This window comes from Cyanistes caeruleus, chromosome 9 (genome assembly GCF_971803275.1).
Source record: "Cyanistes caeruleus chromosome 9, bCyaCae1.hap1.1, whole genome shotgun sequence".
Classification (NCBI taxonomy): domain Eukaryota; kingdom Metazoa; phylum Chordata; class Aves; order Passeriformes; family Paridae; genus Cyanistes; species Cyanistes caeruleus.
Genome location: NC_141709.1, coordinates 4,073,388 through 4,091,646, shown reverse-complemented (window position 1 = coordinate 4,091,646; position 18,259 = coordinate 4,073,388). Strand labels below are relative to the sequence as shown.

At 48.3% G+C, this 18,259-nt stretch overlaps 1 protein-coding gene and 1 non-coding gene across 2 annotated transcripts in view; one reads left to right on the top strand and one right to left on the bottom strand.

The window, feature by feature from the left end:
- LOC147651445 (uncharacterized) overlaps nucleotides 1–18,065 on the bottom strand; it is a 48,274-nt gene extending 30,209 nt beyond the window's left edge. The window contains exons 1-3 of the mRNA XM_086841936.1: nucleotides 18,009–18,065; nucleotides 17,524–17,808; nucleotides 16,823–16,887 (exon numbers count right to left, since the gene is read on the bottom strand). Coding sequence (XP_086698062.1) covers nucleotides 16,823–16,887; nucleotides 17,524–17,808; nucleotides 18,009–18,065 — 407 coding nt within the window. The remainder of the gene's footprint in view (nucleotides 1–16,822; nucleotides 16,888–17,523; nucleotides 17,809–18,008) is intronic.
- LOC147651446 (Nuclear RNase P) lies at nucleotides 17,586–17,898 on the top strand. The gene has a single exon (XR_015274191.1).
- Nucleotides 18,066–18,259: the final 194 nt, after the last annotated feature.

Genomic DNA, 18,259 nt, shown 5'->3' with positions numbered 1-18,259 from the left:
CACCAGGTGATCATGTGTACACATTTCTCTACTCTAAGACCTAATTTTCTACTATTTCCCTTGATTTGCTGTTCCTATTCTCCCATTTCCTTGATTTAAGGCCCAATTATTTCTTGTCCTCTTGCCAGTGAAACAAAATATTTCATAAGCACTTCTGCTGCCCCTCACCACTCCCTCCCTCCTTTGGATGCTGGTTTCAATGCCTGACTCATGCTTCGTGTTCTCTAAAATTTAGAGTATTTTAGTGAACACCTAACAATGATTTTACCATTTTTCTCAGTGATACAAATGGGCTTTGGCACCAACTAGCTTGCTGTTGAAATTTAAGTGAGTCTGTGGCTGCCAGAGGTCTGGCAAGTCTTTGCAGAGCAGTCCCTGGAGACTGTCACCTGGGCAAGATTTCATTGTGTCCTTCACAAGGGAGGAACAACAGATCCTGGGCTGAGCTGGAGGTGACTCTGTGCTGGGATAGGGACAAGGGCAGACAAGTAAAATCTGTAGTTCATCCAGGCCAGCCCCAGCCTTCCAGGGGAAAGCTGGGGACTATCATCCCTACATGAGTCCAAGATCTGGTCCTTCTTCTTAAGGATATAAACAAACTCTTCCCTCACTAAAAAGAAAGAATAATGTCATTGGTGAGTCTCCAGTCTAAACTTCTAAGCACCATCAGATCTTCCAAGTGGTTCGTCACAGACTGGCTTTGTCAGCCCATTGGGCACCAGTCCTTCAAAACATTCCCAGGCAAACACCCTCCCCTCCCCTTGGAGCAAAAGGTTTACAATAAACTTCTATTCCTCTTCCTCCTCCTTGCCCAGGCTTGCATTTCCATAGCATCCTCCTACTAGCTCCCTCAGTCATAACCAAACCTGCCCCAACACAACACAACCATGAAAAAAACCAGTTAAAAGTGCTATTTCAATATTACCAACCTTTTTCAAGGAGATAAATCCATACTGTTAGGTGAGAATAAGCACAGATCAAAAAAGAGGTTTCTTAGGCCATGAGCCTAAGAGAGGGAAAAAGCTCAACATTGCTCTGAGTCAAACTGAACATGGACTCAAAATTGGTTCTCTTGTATTCTCAAGACCATCAGCTGCTTACCTCTATCTGCACAACATAATTCATTTTGCCTTCACTTTTTCCCCCAAAAAAACCCCAATCAAAACCAAACATAAAAGCACAACTCACTGGACGTGCAGCCTTTCTATTCAAACACTGTCAAAAAAAATCTGAAATTTGAAAGTTGTAGCTCACCAGCTGGCTCTCCAGATGGGACATCTCCAGAGATTCTAATCCTTCCAGTGGCTTGCTGGAAGCAACAAGGAGGAATCACCTTGAGAAGATGATCAGGATGAAGGAATAGGACGAGTTACTCTCTCCTAGATATTTTGAGCTATGCCTGTTCTCTTCAGCCACACAAACATTTACCACAGGACATGGATAATTATCCAAACCTGATCTCATGCTCAGATTTGGGGTCAGCTGGGCAAGAGAGCTGGACACAAGCTGGGAGATGCAGAGCCCTCTCAGAAATCAGGCCCTAAATATTGCAATGGGAAACCCTAAGAAGGTCAAAACGTTCACACATCCCAAAGCAGGCAGGATCTGGTCTTCACATCCATGGTGCCTGCTGGCAGCTCCTTCACACATTTCATGGAGGCTGGAAGACAAGTTGAGACCTGCAATGCTGTTTTGTTACACCAGACTTGCTGCTCTGTTATGGGATTGAGCAACTTCACTCCAAAAATCTTCACAAAATAATTGACCACCAAATGCCACCAGAGTGAGAACAGTTTGGTCTCTGGTAACCCAAGAAAGGACTGAGGTTTGTTGAGGGGGGAAGTTCTTTATCTGAACTTAAAAAAAAAAAGAAAACCAGCCTTAGTTAGAAATATCAAGTAGGAATGGAATAAATGAGGAAAAACTTGAAAGACTCTGCAGATTTCCCTGGACAAGGCCATCTCTTCACAGCTGGGGCTACACAAGGCAAGACCTCCTTTGTTTTGAGTGTTGCCTAGAAAAAGCTTCTGGGACCCCACCTCCCACGCTGTGGGGTATCAGTCCTGTTCTGGACTCTTTCTAAGGATCAGCCCAGCAGGGGCTTCTGAATTCCACTCACAGCTCAGGGAGGTCTGGGGATCAGCACCACCCAATATCTGTAAAACCCAGAGGCCTCAGAGGATCCTAACCAGGCTAACTTCATCCTCCCTTGGTACAATCAGCTCTGCTAACTGTATTGGCCTGAGGGTTAGTAGATTAATGTCATTTTTAATTTATCATGTGGCTGTGGCTGGCTGGAAGCATCACCTCCAGAGGAAGCTGACTCACCCTAAGCACACTGTTTTCTGAAGGGCCAGCCAATCCTGCCCAATAGACCAGCTTCCCTTCAAGCTCCCTGTCAGCCCAGCACAGGCTGGACAGCCCCCAAAAGCTGACACACCACAGTTCATATTCCTGGCAAGTACCATCACAGAGCTTAAATCCCCTGAAAGGTGTTGGAAAAGGTGAAAGCTGGCCATTAGGGCAGTTTTATATGAGATAGATATTCTAGGTTGTAAAGCATGTTCAGAAGGACCATTACGCTCTCTCGGCTGCCTTTCCTAAGAGGAAAGAAGATAAATGTCCAGACAGATGTTCATAGCCCAGGGCAAGGGAAATACAGCATCCTCTGGAAGAGCAAGCAGAAGTGCAGAGAGAAGGGACATGCAGAGACAACGCTCAGAGCCAGCGTGACCGGCTTCCCCAGCGTCCCATCAAACCCAAACCACCTGTGGCAAGCACACTCCAGGGCCCCTGTGCCACTCTCCCAGCGTCCCAAGTGTGAGGTGTCAGGGAAAGAGGTGCCCATTAGAGCCCACCCCAACCCTGGACACCTCAGCAGTGTCAGGGATGACCCAAGAAAGCAAGACTGCAGCATGTGAGCAGCGCAGCACCTCTGTGTGCTTACTCTGCTGCCCAGACAAATCCTCTCACATTTGATCTGACCATTCTACAGGCACAGGGATGAACTGTGTGGTCCTTGGGGAGTTCACTAAGGCCATATTTCTGTAGGAAACAGAAGCTTGTGCATCCTAATCTAAATATATTTTAAAAAAATATAAACAGCCTCTATCTGATCAAGAGAAAAGTGTTTGGAGAGTAAATTGAGGATAAATTGGCTCAGATTTATGGGAAGGGGGAGAGAGTTGGAGAGGTCTGAACTGAATCCATCCCTTGAGCAGAAGTGTAACTACAGAACCCTGAAGTCCAGCTCTAACTTCCTCTGCAGCCTGGTAAAATGCTGGAGGTCCCTTCAGCTTCAGCTATTTCATGATTCTGTGGGATGCAGAATTTATGGTACTCTATTTTGACACTGGGAATAGGAAGAATATGGTTAGGGCCCCAGCAGAGCTTCTATCCCTCATCCCACCCCATCTGATTGAATCCAAACCTCTGTTAAAAAAGAGGTCCGGCCCTTTTCCCAAAAGGAGCTGTTAAAAGACATTTACAGCCTTGAAAGAGCAGATGTCCACAAGAAATCAGTTTTTCCATTCATCCATGGGATGGATCGGATCAAAAGAACAGGGACAACACAAACCCTAAAATGCACAGATCCTCAAATGCTGAAACATTTCTCAGCCTTTTCTTTGCTAGATTGGGGAGGAAAAAAAAGACAGCAGAGAAGAGAGATGTAACTTGGTTTACTGGACGCTCCTAATCGAGCTCTAGTGCCTAGGATCAAAGATTGGTTGATTAAAATCCAATTTCAAAGCTTATTAACTTTTGAATGAGAAATGCTGCTATGGTGAGCTTACTTGGGCAGGCTATTTCTGGCTTGGCAGAAGCGGCTGGCAGGGACAAACAGCTCTTTGCTTATCAGCACCCAGCTTAGACCTAGATGAGGCAAGAGGATTTCACCTCCTCAGACCACTTTAAATCAAGACTAAATGAACAAAAGAACTTCCCTTAAGCTGGATATTAAAACCAGCTGGGCATTTCCCCTTCATGCCACCAAAGCTCATTTAAAAACCACGCAGAGCCTTTGTGTTGTTTTGCTAAGTTACCCAAAATTCACTTCCCTGCATAGGATTCTCAGGCTGGCAAGTGACAGCTCTGACATGAAGTCTCGAGGTATCTCCAGCCCACATCCTCCTTTCCCAAGGATGTAAGGACATCTCCTTGTCCTTACAGCAGCTGTGCCACCATGACCAGCTCTGTCCCACTACAAAAGGGGCAGGAAACCCTGGCGCTGCCAGCTGAGATCTGTTTGCCGCAGGCTTTTATCCTGAGGGACATAAATCACAGCTCCTAACCTGAGATCCTTTCAGGACACCCAAGTATATTTTAAAGTATGTAAGACACAGAATCACGAAATCATTGAGCTTGGAAAACATGTCTTAAGATGTAGAGTGGAGCTGTGTCCTGGAGCTTTAGGGTTGAACACATTCCTTGTCCTAAGGACAAATGGGGGGGTTAAGCACTGCCTCTGGGGAGCTAGATCACCCCATCCCCTCCTGTTTGATTAATCCTAATCCTGCTTGCAGAGAGTTTCCCAGTTTCTCTGCTCTTTCCCAGGCACAGCAACCACAAAGATGAGAACTGCAACACAATCCCACAGCAAACTTTTTCAGGTGTTAAGGGCCCATTTATCTCTCAGGTACAGAGCTTTTCAGAACATCTCTCCAGGGAAACATTATTTAGGGCCATATGTGCCCAAACAACGGGCTTCACCTCTTGTGCAGAAAGACTGAGTTTATCAGCCAAACACAGTCACTGTCTAGGTTAGCTATTGACAGGGATTCACGTGTGTTGTAAAGGTAGCAGCTGTGAAGCACCAAGCTCTGGGTCTGACCCTTGTCCTGCTCACAGTGAAACACATGAGGTATCCCAAAAAAACACCAGAACAAGAGGAGTTTAGCACCGAAGCAGGAGAGAAAAGGCAATTCCTGCTATTGTACTTTAAAAAGGGAAAGCAGCAGGCAGCCTGGGTGACCAAATTTGCTTTGAAGAGTGGCTGGTTACAGCTACATGACAAATACCTTTTCTCTCTGGGAGGCACCTCAGTAGCATCTTTCCTGTCTTGCTGCCCTCTGGGAATCACAGACACACTGCCCAGAGCAGCATGGCTGAAGGAACTCCGCTTCCAGACACTTTCAGACCCAGCTCCAAACAGCCATCAGATCAGTAAATGACACAGCAAACACTGACTTCTCCCTGGTTCAATTAAAACTTACCTTTAAGCAAGGAAAAAGGAAAACAGCCTTGCAACCTGCCTCCAGTACACATGAAGTATGCAGGAGTATCTTCAAAAGGATTCCTGCTCCTGCAGATCAGGCACAGGTTTTCAGAAGAGGAAAATCAGTTATTTCCACACATCTTTTTGCAATGTTCAACCAGGTTCCTGTTACACACAGTGCCTCCAGGGGAGGAAGCAGTGTGGACAGCACAAACCAGAGGCCTCCCCCATCCCTGACAAACCCCAAGCATGTGATAATAGAGGGAAAAGTGTATAGCTGCAAACTTCACCTCCACATGAGCACAGCAGGGATCCAGTCTCTGAAACCAAGCCCAGAGAAAACTTTGAACATAGAGAAGACCTGTTGGCATAGAAGTGTTGTAGTAGAAGACCTCCCTGCTGGTGGTGAGGCCACTTTTGCCTTGGGGAAAGAGCATTGTGTTTCTCCCCTAAACTGTAGAGAGGTCAGGATGGAAAGGCACAAAAGTTTCTTCTATGAGTAAAAAAGCTGTTTTTTAAACTACCTCTAGACAGAGAGTCTGACTCTCCTGTTATTCAGCCCATGCTACTGCACCAGCCGAAAGGGCTAAGGCTCCCCACACAGCCTGGGAAAGGACCAGGAGGTCAGCATGGGTTTAAGTGCCACCCTGGAGCTCCACCTTGTGCTCCCAAGAGCAGTAGTTCTGCTCTCTCCTGCAAGCCTCCCTTGTGTATTCCAGCAGCAAGCTACAACTGAGCTGTGAAACAACACTTGGAAGGAAAGGCAACACCAGATCAGCCAGGCGAATGCTGAGGAGAGGTGACAGTAACAAGGAAGGTTATGTTTAGCCTCACATCTGTGCTGTTTGGAAGCTCTCTTCACAGGGAAGAAAAAAATAGCTTAAGAATAAATCTTTTACTTGGAAAGCATCCAATCTGGGAATAAGAAACAAGAGTCTAAGAGAATGAGCAATTGAATGGAGAAAGACTGTTGAGCAGGCGAGGTCAGGGGATGCAAGGTGCACAAAGGAAGGACCAGCAGAGGAAGGATTTGGGGAAAGCAGCCATTTTTGGGGCAGACAGGCAGGCTCCAGCTCTCTCACCAGGATCATCTTTTGGAGGGGAAAGAACAAAGCCCTGTGCTGCCTCCACTTTACACAGACCACAACAGGAGGAACCAACTCCCTGGGCTCTTCCATCCCAAAGCTCAGCAGAAAGTCAGATGCAAGGCAGGAACTGGAAGCTACCGGTGAAGGAAGCCCAGCGTGGAAGACGTGGAAAGTCACTGAATCTGGATCTCAGTTTGGAGCCAGCCAATCCACACAGTATCCTAACATCACAGAGTCCACCTGCACCTCCTCTGAAATGCCCCAGTCCTTCCTTCTCCATCCTCACTCAGCCCCATCCCATGAACCCATGAATCACATCCTACTGTGGCAGCAAGTGCCAGCACAGGAGTAGAAAGACATGCTGTTTGCTGAGGACCAGTTCAAGCACACCTCATTGCAGGCACATTCCCATCTAGTCTTCCAGTGCCCCAGGAGCCAACACACCATGGAAGCAACAGGATCCTTCTCTGCCCACCCCAGTCCCAAGAAAGCAGCACCATGCTTGGTTAAAATTCCAGACAAAACCATCCAGGCCACATAATCCAGCTCCAGCCAGGCTTGCTAGGGATATTTCCCCATTACTGCCTCAGCACTGTGTGAGAGATCTGAGTCCCGCTGCATTACAGGTGGTTGCAAATCCAATTTCCTTCCCCAAAAAACGGGGCATGTTTGCACCTGCCTCAGTCCCCCTGCACCCTGCATAAGGATGGAGCGACCAGGTGAGCAATGAGCACAAAGCCCACATGTCATTAATCCTCCGTGTTCATATCAGAAATCCAAATCTCCAATTTACTTCATCCTGAAGTCACTTAAATGTAAGCATCACTCCTGGCCCTACTTCTGTATTTATTTTTCTGGTTGCAGATATAATTGTTATACTAACAGTGCCTTAGTTGTGATTATAAACACCCAAACTCCCATGCCTATGTATGTGCAGGCACGCATCCACACACACTCATTCTTCTACCTCTTGAGAAATGGGTCTGTTCCGCTTTCTTCTGCTACTGATAAAATATTGATTAGGGAATTTGAAAATTTGAAATGATTTAGGAGTCCCTGGATGGGAAACGTAATGTACTGTGCCGGTCGCATTATGAGCCATCCATCACCTGTCAGCAAGCAGCAAGAAAGTGACAGAATCAATACAAACGTGTCTGAAGATGGGTTTAATTCATTTCCCTTCCCCCTCAGGCCATGGCTGGAGCATCCCAGCCGCAGGAGGAGGAAGCTCAGTAACACCAGCCCAACCTCAATCCACCCAAAGTGCAAGGGGGTTAACTTCTTCCTTGGTAGTCCAACCACATCAGGGCCAAGATGGGTGACCTTGGCCACATTCCCAGGGGAGCATGGCCAGGCCAGCCAGCCAGGAATTGCTAAATCAGATCCTGAGGGCTGCATTCAGAGATGTGCCCCGAGATGCTCTGGGCTACCTGCAATGTCCACGTGGGTCACAGCACCTGCATGGCTCCTACTTGAAGCTGCTTTAATTGACTTGGGCAGGTTGTTATTTGCCCCTAAAGCCACACCATGGATGGTAATTCCAGCCTGTCCCAGCACATTTTGTGCCATGGAACATTCCCAGACATTAGCCTGCTTTCAGAGGGACCAGACTGGCCAGCAGACAGTGTGAATCTCTCTTGCCTCCCTACTTCCCTTCTGCATCACCCACTTTCAGTCAGCATGGCCTGATCCAGCTCCTTGTTCCTCAAGCATTTGTTTTTCTTACTCTCAACCAAGAGTTTTAAAATAAAATTTAAAAAAAAAAAAATTTAAAAAGACAGGGTGAGCAGAATCCATCCATAGGGCGATACATCATCCTCCTGTATTTTGGCCTGTGATCCTATTTTGCAGATTCCCTTAGAGCACCGTAATTCATCCTGCAAGGCATTTCAAATGAGACTGGACAGAGCACCAGAGAAATGACAGGAGTCAGGTGCCCTGCTGTGCCCCCCAGGAGCAGAGAGGGTGACCAGGCAGGCTATTGCTCATGTGTGATTAGAGCTAATTATGCCAGGGTACACCACAGGAGGCGATGGCACCACAAGGGCAGCTCACACAAGGCAAACAGAGCTCCCAAAAGCTGCTCCTTAATGCAAGCCAGCCCACTGTGGACTAGTTAGGCAGCAGCATTAACCCTGGCTATTGAGCACATAGTGTGGCACAAGTGATGCTCCACAGCACAACACAACTTCTGACCTGTCAGCTGTGGGTGGAAGACTCAACAGCCTGCTGGGTGGGAACTGGAGGATCTCCAAGCTTCCACCTTGACTGGCTCTTTGTCCCAATAGAGGGCTGACTGACAACCCTCCCTTCTTCCCGACACTTTTCAAGGCTTCGAGGAGGTGGCACCGGCCAATGGACAGGAGCAAGCACTCATCTTCTGGGCAGCAGTTTCTCCTCTGTTCTTTGGCTGATGATGTGGCTTGCAGGTATGACTTCTTGCACAAAACTTCCTCATTTCTTTTGATTTTAATTCCATTATTTAATAGATGGCAAAACCCTTAATGTGGGAGTCTCAACTACTGTGACTGTGCAATTCATTCCAGATACATCCCTTCTACCTCACCATCCCTAATAGACTCAATAAACGGTTTCCAAATCCAGCAGAAGTGCTCTATTTGCTGCCTAGTATACCATATAATCTTTTGCAGAGGTAGTATTGATCTTATTAAACCTGCAGCCATCGAGTCCTCAAATGTGTCTCAGCATTTGCTTGCCTACAGCAAAGCAAAGTACATCTTCCAGCCCCACAGCAACATGCAGGTGACAGCACCAGCCTACAGTGACCCGGAGACGAGAGGATCAGTGCATTCCTGAGAACAATTTAATAGTCAGTAGACCCATGGCTTTAGGGTATTTAGTCAGAAGCAATATCCCATCTCAAAAAGAAATGTCTGAGTCATTTTAACTGTAAGGGACAGAAATTAGGGACTAATTCAGGCCGTAACAGGTACTGAATGCCAAGTCCAGAAGCAGCTCTGCTCGTGGCTAATGGATTTTTCACAGTGAGACTGGCTCAGGGCTCTCAGCTCATCGCTCCAGAATGCTCACAAGACTCATTCACAGCCACTTTGCCAAATTTTCCTCACCCATCCATAAAGGGAGAATCTCATGAGATTATTTGCATGGTCCTCTCCAAACAAACACCCTTTCCCACAGCACAGAAGCTGGCTCCAGATAAGAGGAGAGGCTGTAGGATTCTGGGCAAGAAACACAGCATTAAGATGCAAAGCACAGAGCTGGAATTCTAGAAAAAAAGATATATATACACATCTGTATGTGCAGGTACATGAAGCTCACCTTTCTGAGGTAACACAGCACCACAGTGTGCTGGGAAGGCAGAGGCATAAAGCACAGTCTAACCAAATGTTTGCCTGAGAGAGCATCAGCACTGGGTTATGTTCCCAGGCTGCCCTGGCAGCGACATCCAAGAAGGGGACAGATGGCAGCTCCACAGCGGAGCATTAAGACCATGACTCGTGTCTTTCTTCTAGACAAGGCTCTGGTGCTGCCAGCTTACAGCAGGCACTGAAGGAAGGGGTGATAAGTGGCCACTGTCTGGCTCAGAGGCACTGGGGTGCCAAGCAGAGGGGGGAAGGAGGCACAGCTTCCACCCCTTTGACATTTGTGCTGACACATTTGTGCTGACCCAGTTGTGTCAGCCCCGCTCGTCAGCCCATCCGTCACCCTGCTGGCTCCTGCCGGGGCCTCAGGCCCTGCAAAGGTGGCTACACATGTTGGACTATTTGTCTTCACAGGTTCTTGGGACAAGGGGGCTGACAGCCCTATTAGTTATCTCACAAAGCATAGCCCTAACACATCCCCAGAGAGGATGACAGGGAATAACCCCAGGGAATAAGAGAACATCAAAACCACGTGGCTCCCAGCTTCCCAGTAAAGGCAAAGCATCAGTACAGCCTGAGAAATTAAATCCTTGAAAGAAGTAGGTGGGGAAGAACAGAACCCTGGAATCTGAAGCTTTCACTCATCACCTGTCATCTTTCCTTAGCCAAGAGTAAGTTGCTTCTGCAACAGGCAGGGATCATCCCCACTTTTAATCCTTGTCCGGGGATGTGCCCAGGCTGGGAGACCTGAACTACTCCTGCACCAGCCCCAACTAATCCTACAGTCTTCAAGAAGGCATATCATTGCTCTAGGAACCCACTCACACATAAAGAGGAAGAAATACTGATCCAACAGGACAAAGAAATCATCCAAACTTACATTATGCCCCCACATCCTGGAAGCAGCAGGTAGGGACTTGGTGCCGGCACTCTGTGCTGGAGGAAAGCCAGGATATATACAACAGCTCATCAAGGTGCAGAAAGCACCAGGCACAGAGGTCAGATGACTAAGAATTGTACTATAAGTCCTCAGAACACATCAGTGGGATGTCACATCATTTTATTCCACAGAAGAACAGCTAAAGAAGTGCCCTGCTCCCCATATTGCCAAACCAGCACTCCTGCAGACAGTGCAAGTATTTCCAGTGCACACACACACCCAGGCTGTGCATCAAGGCAGCTCCTGACTTCCCACATAAGCTGGTTTTTAGGCAAACACCTCCAGCAGAGCAGGATCCCAGCCAGCACCAGTTCCAGGATCTTCCCCAGTTGTTCAGGACACAGCCAGAAGGCAGAGAATGAGCCAAAGCTTTGTAAAATGAAGTGTATCATAGGTGGGGAGGAGGGGAGACAGCTCTTTGAGCAAGTAATTTCAATTGCCTTGAGAAAACAGGTTGTTAAAATGATAGAAATAAATGGGTTGTTTGAGCAGCCTCAGAAATGCTTTCAGAGAAAGCTTCCAGGCAGGAACATTGATTGCAAATACTTATTAACTGCTCCTTCATTATCAAAGAGATGTGATACAAATGTTTACAAATTTTGATACATTTTTATTAATCCTACTTAACTGTTTGGTTCTCTAAACCTTCCCAGAAGAACGGTCACCAAGCAACTCCTTCAATACAACTTCCACTTCTGCCCAGGCAGGTGTGGGCACTGGAGGAGGCACTCAAGCATCTGCCTGTACCAACGAACACACAGCGCCAGTGTAAGATGCAAAATGGCTCTTTTTTATCCCAGTCTCCCCAAAAAGGAGGATCTCACTTCAGAACATGTGTGATAGGGTCACTCACTCACCTTCATCCACTCATGAAAGCCATCGGCCAAGAGATTTTAGGTCACTCTAACTCAGCCTCCTGTCTCAGCTGGGCTTGATGCTAATGGCAAGAACTGAAGAGAAGGTAGAAGGTGGAGGTGTTTTCCCAGGATGATTCTCCAGCTCCTAGCAGCCCAGCACTTACAAACTCCCAAGCTGTAAATTGCTTCAGGGCTGTGTTTTAGGCCCATCATTAAGAGTTATCTGCCATGAAATTGCCAAGTTCCTTTTTAAAGGTTCATGATATTTTTTGGCCGCCACAACATCCCTATACAACACGTTTCCGAGGCTGAATTAGTTCCCCCTCCCCCACAGCATGTAAAGCTGTTTGATTTAAACCTGAAGTCCATTATTTTCTTACCCCTCAGGAAACAACAATTACATTTTAATCATCTTCTTGGGTGATTATCCATGTCTCAAGTCCCCCTTGTTGATGCTTTTCCCAAGCTGGCGAGTTCCTGACCTAGGCTACCCTCAGATGGAAGCTGTGACACCAAGTTATATAAAGCATGGCTCCTTGCTCTTGCCAACATCTTCTCCAGCAGCAACATCAAGCATGAGCGATGCCCTGTGCTGGGACAAGTGTTCTCCTCTGGGGCTCCTCCCTGGAGCTGCTCTTCCAGTGGAGAATCTGAAGGTCTGTTTATTTTAAGCAGGCTAGAGAGAGGCACAGGCAGAAGAGGGGTGAGGAGGATCCCTGCCTCAGGTCACTGCTTCAACAAGAGACAAGATTTCCCTCTGAGAAAGCCTGTGCCAGAGGGATGCACAGATTGTCACCTCCTGGCTACTTGGGCAGGAGTTTCTGTCCAAAGAAGAGGCATCATGCTGATGGCCAGATTCCTGCAGGCTTGCACAGCCTCCATCATCCTGCTGGAAGTCCAGTAATCCTGCTTGAGGACTGCAATGTCCCAGCTAGAAACAACCCTCTGAGTACACAAGAAGCACAGTGATGCTGTGTATGGTATGGTCTGCAAGCTCTAGCTGCCACAGAGATCACAGCCAGTCCACCAACACATTTTGTTTTCAGAAGCTGAAAACCCCAGTGTGCTGCCAAGTCACGGATTCTTCATCATTAGCACCTTGCCTAAGAGTGCATGTAGCACTGCTGGGATTTGCAGGAGAAAATGGTAAATATCCTCTCTCCACATACAGCTGTTAGAGAACACTTCATCACAACAGGAAACCCGGCAGGGCCCAAAGCAGAGACTCACAGGTACAAACTGACAGGCACAGTACATCCCATGGCCTGCTTTCCCCAGCAAGCACCTCCTACCAGCTCAAGCACTAGAAAAGCAGTTACACCTCTCTATACACATTGCCTTGGTGTTGCAATTTTCATATCACCAAAGACAGTGGGTTGTAGCAACCAGGTGTGTTTGGGCCTTCAGCACTGCTGCAGGGTCACAAAATGGAACTAAACTCTGCCACAAAATGGAACTAAACTCTACCACAAAAGCTCAAGTCATCTGTGGGCCAAACCCAGGGTTACATCTCAGCCACACACCTTCCACAGACATCTTTGCCAGATAAGCCAATTCATCAGTTCAAGAATGCCGTACCCCACATAGTTCAATCCTAATCCAGCATCTGCAAATCCCACTGTGAGGTAGAACAGAGCATCTCTGTCATCAGCAGTCAAGCACACACAAAGCTTTGGGCTTGTCTGTACTGCCCAAGCATTATTTTACCCACAGAGAGAATGCAGTGGAAGGACTTTTCAGACACACAGACCTCACTGCAACTGCGTGGTCCCAGGGGCCTTAATTATCCAGCATCCTTCTTGCAGGGAGCTGCTCTCTGGGAACATTTGCATGTTCGACTCCTCTGGACAAGTTCTGAGGCAGGCAGCTAATCCTCTCCCAGGTCTCAATGTCATATCAATTTTCCTGTTCGAAGCTGAGCTCTCTCCATCAGGGGTTTTAAACTAATGAGACATACCGAGGCCTTCAACTCTGGGAATATCAAATGCACTGGGATTCAATTTCGTTTGATTTTCCTGTGGTTTTCCCTTTGTAATTAACACCAGACAGCATGCAACTTCTCTTCATCCTACCACTGGATACCATCTCCACTCAAGACAAACATGTCAGGAAAGGTGATGCTTCTACCCTATGCTGCCAAAAGCATAATAATTTTTTTATGCTTCCTTCCCCTCAGCATGAATATAATCCACATCCTCAAGGTACTATTCAGACCCTTGAATCTCCAAGAGCAGTGGCACAGATCCCTCAGGGTTCACAGCCCCTCCTACTCCTTACTCATACGGATTATGCTCCAGAAACACTGGTGTGTGGGCACAAGCTCTGAAAGGATTTAATGGGTCAGTCTTTCCTAAAATCCTTAGGGATCTGATGATCTCCAAGGTGCCCTAGGAAAGATGAGGAAGTAGGAATCATTAAGGTTGGAAAAGACCTATAAGACTATTGAGTCCAGCTGTATCTATTTCCATGTGCATTCTTGCCAAAGGCAGCCCAGTAGTCTTTCTACTACAGCAGGTTTCCCACACTGCTAAGACACTGGCACTGACCATTGCCTTAGAGATCACACAGGCCAATATCCACTTTTAAAAAAAAAAAAAAACAAACAAAATTAGCTCAGTTGAGCCACATCTGGCAGGACCTACAAGAAAGGCAATGCTCTGTTTGATCAGAGGAGTTTGGAACAGTCCATCAGTGTAGGAAGGGGTTGCACAGCAACATAACATGGTGCAAAAACCTGATCAGCAAGGGGCAGCTCCTACAGGCACTGTTATATGAAGGTTTTGAGGGAAAATATGTATCTTTTAGTGTCCTTTCCTAAAATCAGAAACTGCCAACATCCTATGGCCGCAATCCAGCAGAAATCCCTGAAGAACGGCTCTCCTGCAACCTCTCTAGACAGAGAACACCTGAGGCAGGAAGGGAAGATACTGCTCTAAGCAAAAGCAGGTCAGATCTGCATTACACTAAGAGTGAAGCAGATCCTTCTCCACAATTAGGAAAATAAAGGTCACCAACCATCTACCCCTCACACCTTGACTCTGGACTATCACTGCAGGAGCTATATAAGGGTTCAGAGCAAGACCTCTGCCATTCAAGCACATATATTAAATATATTCTTTTTAAAGGCACAGCATACTGCACAATATATTCCAAATTAGCATGTAAAATACCTAATTTTTCAAAGAAAAACTGTTTTTTTTACAAGAACTCAGTTGTCACCTTGACTTTTCTACACAGGATAGCAGAAGCTGGAAGGGACTCACCCATATTAATGCAGTCTGCAAATTTAAAATCATGCTCTTCCTTTGTATAACTATAACAGCCACATCCCATTTCTTAGAGTGATTTCCATACCAACAGCCCAAAATTACCATTTCAAGAGATGTTGCATTACATCTACCCTTGCCCCAGCTCCACCTTGGAAAATATTTGGGTTCCATTAACCAGACCATTTGCCACCTGAAGCTGCAACCAACAAACCCTCCCATAGCTGCAGCACACCCATGGATGTTTGAGGGATGAACCCCTCTCCTGTTAATGCTCACAGTGTTGTCTCCCTGATTTGGAAAACACCAGCCCAGCCTCTTGCTGCTGTGGCAGGAGCCTGCAAGTTCCAAGTGTTGAGCAGTACCTTGGAGCAGAGTTCAGCAACACTTTATTATCGCTCCATCACAGAGTTCCCCACACTGCCTGGCAGCTCCAAATGAGCCCTCCACGCTACGACAGCACCAGGACCACCGAGGTTTCATCAATATTCATGTCCCAGTGACACTCCAGAGAGCAATGGAAGCTTGTTTTCACCAGCAGATCATTAAACCAAGGGAAATGAGTGACCTTGCAAGACCAGCTGCATCACTGATGTCACCAGGAGCTGAAGGGACAGAGACAGGGTCATCCCCCAGCACTTCTTTTAATAAATAACAGCTCTAAATGAGCATGGCCTTGCCATGCCCAGTGGGACCCACGTGAGACTGGAAGCATCACAGACAAAGATGCCCAAACTGGAGTGTCAGGCACAGCAGTGCCTCCTCTCAGCAACCCTGACCAGGGGAATGCTGTTGGAGGAAGCAACATCGAGCAAAACAGGGCTGTAAATCTAAATTAAATTGGTGTTTCAGCCATAGTTAGCCCAGTGCAGGGAACACACACAATTCCCTCCAAGGACAGCAGCATTTAGGAGCACCCCAGGGCTTCCTGGAATGCTGCATCCCAGCTCAGGGATGCTTAGCAGAGAGCTTCCCCAGGCTGCACTACAGCACTCCATATGCAGAGACTGGATTACAGACCCTAATTGCTGCCATCCCTCACGTTAACAATTAGCATCAGGTTAATGCATTTCCACTGCTCTCAGGAGAGGATGGAGAAGGGAACAGGAGTCTTAAGTCCCAGTTTACCTAGAGTTCATTGGGAGGCCACAAGAAAGCAACTCACAGGCAAACTTTCCATACACCCAGGTTCCTCAGGATATTCCCAACCTCTGATAAAATCAAAGACCCACAGGAAAAAAGTTGGTTCCTTTGGCCCTCCTGATCCAAGCAGACAGCTGCCCTACCTCCACATTCCCACCTACAGAAAGCAGCTAATGGAAAATCACCTCTCACCAAAAACCAGATAACCTGCGGGATGGAAGATGCCACAGACTCTTTTTTTCTAAGTTCTTTAACTGGTGTTGATACCCAGCTCGGGTGCATCAGTTAAGGCTGATTCAGCCTCTGAACTCTTCCATGACTCTTGATCTCCAAACGTGGTATCAAGAGTGCGACAGGCAAGCAAAGAACCTCCTGTACCCCGTGTGCATGGCTGCACACTGAGTCTAAGGGGATTTGCAGCACACTCTACTTCAGAAAAGTTTTGCTATTTGATTCCTTAAAAACCTAGGGGGATGAAGTGTAGAGTAAGAAACCAAAAATATGAAGAGTAAATCTAAAATCACAGGATTTATTTCTAATGTTATTTGCCACATCTGCAACTTCCACAAGCAAGAATTCACCTGTATTTATCATTTTCCTCTGAAAAAGAGATTGCCTGAGTAACAGGATAGATCATCCTTCGGTCTTTGAACAGCAGGCTGTCTAAGGCAAGAGATTCACACACTCACACCCCTTTAAACCACCTCAAAGGACTGTAGGGCAGGAAAAAGCCTCTGCCAGACCAAAAAGCAACATACTGACCACCTAAAGAGCTGCCCAAAGCATTCTCCAGCTGAGACTGAGGGACATGAAGGCGTGGGTGCACAGCTGTAGCACACAGGGCTGTGAGGACACCCAGCAACATGGGGATCCCTCCCCCTGCACACACAGACACAAAAACATCCCAGAAGTTGGTGCCAGTCCTCAGCAAACCCACTCGAATTGTGTGCTGCGGTCAGCCAGACTCACCCCAGCACAGCATCCTGGGCTCGGCCCGTCACTTCCAGCTCTGTGGTCCTGGGAGCCAAGCAGCCCTGGAAGAAGGGACAAACAGGTGATGACACCTGTATCTGCCCACGCAGGTGCCCCGAGTTTACATCGGCCTTGAGACACTGATACTATTAAAAGCCAGCAGTCCCTGCACTGTGGGCTTGGGAGGGTTAAAGCCATCCACACACTCAGGCACCACCGGCAGCCCTCACAGCACCTCCCTGGAGCTGCGCGGGGCAGCCTGACCTCCACCCCACAGCCCGGCCCCAGCGGGCTCCAGCCCCACAGTCTGCTACCAACAGGGCTCGGACTCCAGCTTGGATCAATGGGGCACGAGCCCTACAGCCTGCCATGAGCGGCCACAACCCCACAGCCCTTCACGAGGGGATCCCCACCCTATAGCCCGTCACAGGCAAGTTTTAGCCCCACAGCCTGTCAGACCGAAATCGAGACCGCACAGCCTGGGGCCCCACAGTGGGGCAGGTTTCAGCCCCACTGCCCACCACGCAGGCTCGCGACTCCAGCTCCGAACACAGCCCCTCAGACGGCGGAGCCACCCCCCGCCATGAGCCCGCGCTTTAACCCTCACACCGGGGCACGCCCCCAACCCCCTTCCGACGAATGGGCGGCTCTAAATCAGCATAAGCCGCAATGCGCGCTGGGTAGCGCCGGCGCCTCACCCTGAGCTGAAAAAGCCGCCTAAGCGAGGCTATATATTGAGCCCGAAGCGTCCTTACAGGCGTCCGGGGGAAGCTCACTGCCGAGGCCAGCCACGGGGTGCGCGTCACCCGCGCCCCGCCTCGGGGAAGGTCTGAGGGAAGGGCCGCCCGCGGCCCCAGCAGGGCCCCGCCCGCGACGGGCGGGTGAGCCACCAGCAAGGGGGGGCGCCGCGCGGGCCGGCCCGGGCAGGAGAAGCCGCAGCGGTTCCCCCGCGAACCCCGGCGGATGCTCGTGGCCCCGCGGTGCTTTGAGACAGACTCACGGCCTGCGCGCTGAGTCCAATGGGTGAGGTGGGGCAGCGCCCCATAACCCAATTCAGACTACTCTCCCCCGGACACCTTTTTTCCTTTTCCATCCTTCCACCCTCCTTACCTTCCCCTTCCTCCGCCCTCCTACCTTTCCCTCACACCTCAGTACTCCACTCCCACCCCTGTTTATTACTGACTTCCGACACCCCAAACCTGAGGGCCAGCAGAGGGCAACAAAGATCGTTAAGGAGCATCTCGCTTGTGAGGAAAGGCTGAGTGGGTGAAGAGGTAACTGAGAGGGGACTTCATTAAAATAGCTGTGTATAAATACCTAAATGTTAGCAAAGAAAGCTAAAAAGAAATAATGGACTGGACTTCAGGGACCACACGTCATGACAACAATGAGTTATACAAACCAGATGTAATTTTTGTGAAGGAGGAAGGTAGA